Source organism: Kryptolebias marmoratus, linkage group LG17 (assembly GCF_001649575.2).
Source record: "Kryptolebias marmoratus isolate JLee-2015 linkage group LG17, ASM164957v2, whole genome shotgun sequence".
Taxonomy (NCBI): domain Eukaryota; kingdom Metazoa; phylum Chordata; class Actinopteri; order Cyprinodontiformes; family Rivulidae; genus Kryptolebias; species Kryptolebias marmoratus.
In genome coordinates this window covers 11,960,293-11,964,009 of record NC_051446.1, presented here as the reverse complement: position 1 = coordinate 11,964,009, position 3,717 = coordinate 11,960,293, and the positions used below count along the sequence as shown (strand labels likewise).

Here is a 3,717-nt window from a genome sequence, read left to right as displayed (position 1 = left end):
CCCCCCCCCCCCCCCCCGGTGTGTATGCTGATCTTTTTTTTCTCCGTCTCTCGCTAAGCCTCTGTTTCCTGTGGCGCGCTGGTGTCTTGGAGGGAACACTGGCCAAAAATTAAAAAAAATTTAAAAAGACAAATAGACAGAAGCCTGAGAGAGAGAGAAGGGCCTCGTTGATGGTGATCTGAATGAGGGTGTTGTTCAGTTTGACAAGGACCAGACCCTCTGTCATCTGCCCTCAGCAGGTCTCATCCTTTCGCCTGGACTCTGGGACGGCGGCCAACTGCTGGGACATTCACGCACTCCCCTACGCATCCACGGCCCGAAAGAAAACTCCGCTCTGCTTGGAACAACAAGTCCAGGAAGATCCTCCCGCCTCAATCGCCTCACTTTCAGTGAGCAGGTCCAGCTGGAAGGGAACTGGAAGCCGATCTCCCTTTACACCAGGATCGTTTCGTCGAACAAGTCGGATCCCAGCCCGACTGAGAGGATCGGCTTTCGATTTTTGATTACCCGGGACCTCTCTAAGCATGACAGAGCCGTTTGACACAGTCTGGACATGAGTCGGCCCTTCTCAGTTTGTGTAAGAGCAAGGTACAGCTGGCCTGGACACCATGAAATCCCCTTATGGAACTCTGGATGTGTAATTTGCGAAGGATCAGTTGGGATTCGGCGGATCAGGGTTTTATCGCGGGTCAGGGTGTAAGTAGGGTTACCGTGTTAGTGATGCTGCCGCTGGAGTCCATTCACCTCTAGAGTAACTACCCCAGGCAGGTATGACCCAGATCCTGAACCCCTCCTGGAGGCCCCAGGACAGGTAAAGTGGCCTGCAGTAAACCAGAGCACAACTATATATATATATATATATATATATATATATATATATATATATATATATATATATATATATATATATATATATATGTTTGAACTGGCTTAGATTAATGTGAAATGAAGGATTTAGCTCAGACCAGTTTCCCTGTTTTGAACTGCTTTTAGCTTCATATATTGAACTTTAAAATATCAAATATTATATCCTACAAATTGTCATCTCCTGAAAACACAAAGCTTGCACCCCCATTTTTTAAAAAAAAGGGGGAGCAGCTGCTCCTCGCGCTCCCCTGAGCCGTATGACCATCAGTCTGACTCTCTGTGTCTGAGAGGCAGTAAATTTCCCAAAACTGTTGACCTTTTCCTTGAAATTAAAGTAGCTGCATAATTAAAATATGTACAACAGTAAAAGTGCTGCATTTAAAACAACCAAAAATCAATCATGTATTTGTCTGAAATTATTTCTTTTTTATTCAAAATATGCAGCAGATTGGAATGTGTACTTATAATATTGGATGCTTTTATTCTGAAAGCACCTTGTCCACCAACATGTACGTTTAATATTGTAGCTGAATAAGATGGATTAAATTCGGCTTTGGGGTTTTTCGTACTTTCACCACTCACACACAAAGACACAGAAAGACATGGCTACATAATGGTAAGCATATGAATATGAAATAGGACCTGCTAAGGATGAGTTGAGGGTACGACGTGTCCAAGGACCCACCAAATTTGCCTACTTTATATAAGATTTATTAGTTTATTCAAATATCTTTTTCTTTTTCTTTCGGATGTTCTCTTTTCAGGGGTCACCACAGCTACTCCTCATCCATCTAACTCCGTCCTCTGTGTCCTCTGTCCTCACTCCAACTACCTCCATGTCCTCTCTAATTGCATCCATATATCTCCTCTTTGTCTCTAACATCCTTCTACCAATATACCCACTGTCCCTCCTCTGCACATGTCCAAACCATCTCAGTCTGGCCTCTAACTTTATCTCCCAGTCCTTCAACCTGTGCTGTACCTCTGATGACCTCATTCCTAATCCTGTCCATCCTCGTCACTCCCAAGGAGAACCTCAGCATCTTCAGCTCTGCTACTTCCAGTTCTGTCTCCTGTCTTTTTGTCAGTCCCACTGTAGCTTACTTATTTAAGGTTAATATTCAGAGAAATGAAATGTAATGAAACTCTTCCTGTGAATAAAATCAGCTGATTTTTTTGAGGCGAGGCTTTTTGTCAGTAGTTACATTCAAACAACATCATCTGTTTGTTTTCCTCCTTATTTGTTCAGTTGTAGTCCGTGTTTAGCTGCTGCCCCCTCGGCCCCCTCGCTCTGTTTAAGTTTGTTATTGCAGCAGAGCAAAGTACCTGGAGGATATTTGGGCTAATGTAGGCGGTCCACCACTGTGCGGTGTGTTGTTTTTGAGTAGCTGTGAATGTTTCATTACCTTAACGTGTTGGCGACCATGGCGTGGATGCTTAGGATTAGGACAAAGAAACGTCTGGTCTGAATATCCTACCATAGTGTGACTCATGTCTTATTTTAGTTTTCCCCAACCTGTTTGCTCCTACAGAAACATTCCTCCGCCCGCCCCCGCTCAGCCTTAAAAGGCTTCTCCAGCTGGCGTTGCTCTCCACGACGAGGGTCTCGGTGTTTATTACAGAACGTTCCTCTTTTTAAACAGTCCCTTGAAGTGGGGCCTTCCTCCTGCTCGTCCTGATAGGATAACATGCAGCCAGGGTTAACATTTCAGGGAAAAGAGGGGCTTTAATGCTCATGTATTATTGTGTGAAAATGAATACGTTAAGTGGGAACACGAGGCGTCGGCTGTTGGACAAGTCGCGCATAAAGATGGATTTTAAAGACATTTTGTTTCTCGTCCAAGGAGCTTGCTCAAGACTGAGTAGTCCACATACATCTGGTGGACGTTCTAGATATTAGAAAATCAAAAGGTGATGCCACCACAGCGAACCTGCCAAGAGAAGGTCATCCACCAAAACATACGCACCGGGCCAGGAGGACATTAACAATAAAACAACCTCGATGGAGCTGGCGATGGGACCAATATAAGAGCTAGGCTTTATAGAAGAGAGACCAGGAAAAAGTCATTAATTAAAGAAAATGAAGTGAGGCTGGTTGTTTGTAAAATTGTGTGCATGTGAGATGAACAACTCCCAAAATGTTTAAAAGGTCTAAAAGTTTGGATGGCCCTTGTTTTTGTTTTTTTTTTCAGCTCGAAGTGAGAAAGTTCCTCAGATTAGCAATGAAATCTTTTCAAAACTCACAAAGAGGACCAACATTAAACAACGCCAAACGTTAAAGTAGGGAACAAAATGAAAGAATAAACCTAATGTAGACTCTCAGTCGTGCAAGACATGGCAATCTTAAAAGTTTTTATCTCAAGGGTGACTTTTTCATATTGCAGCATAGACCTTTGGACCTAGAGATGGCCAGCTACGTTCAAAACTATGTCAACTTCTAGGCTAAATTACTCATCAATCAGGAAACATAGGTAACTAATAGCTTGTATATTCTTGTTTTCAGCCTTCATTTCTTCTGAATATGGCAACATTTTCACGCCCATGATCCCTGCTCCTCTCTTTGCACTCCTTTTCTTTCTCTTGTGCTTAAAAAAAACCCAAAAAAAACACAAGAGTTGGTTTTCTAGAAACAGGCTTCTGCGTTTCTTATGGTATAAAATCTTTTTCTTTTTCCTTTAACTGGTCTTTAGCCAACTGCAAGACTGATGAGTGCTGAAGGATGCCTCACGTTAAAACAAGATTATTAGTTGATACTGAGTATGACAAAATAAAACTATGATCAATCATCATTACATTATTTTTATTACTGTAACTGATCATAGTCTGTCCTTATCTCCCCCCCCCCACCCC

At 42.6% G+C, this 3,717-nt stretch overlaps 1 protein-coding gene across 7 annotated transcripts in view; it reads left to right on the top strand.

Moving 5' to 3' along the window:
• Positions 1-3,717, top strand: part of rhbdf1b (rhomboid 5 homolog 1b (Drosophila)) — a 36,104-nt gene that overhangs the window by 18,196 nt on the left and 14,191 nt on the right. The window contains exon 2 of one of the 7 annotated variants that reach the window (XM_025006454.2): positions 237-811. The exons of the other annotated variants lie outside the window; for them this stretch is intronic. Within the exon in view, the coding sequence (XP_024862222.1) occupies positions 771-811 (41 nt within the window). The 5' untranslated portion in view covers positions 237-770. The remainder of the gene's footprint in view (positions 1-236; positions 812-3,717) is intronic. 7 annotated transcript variants of the gene reach the window in all.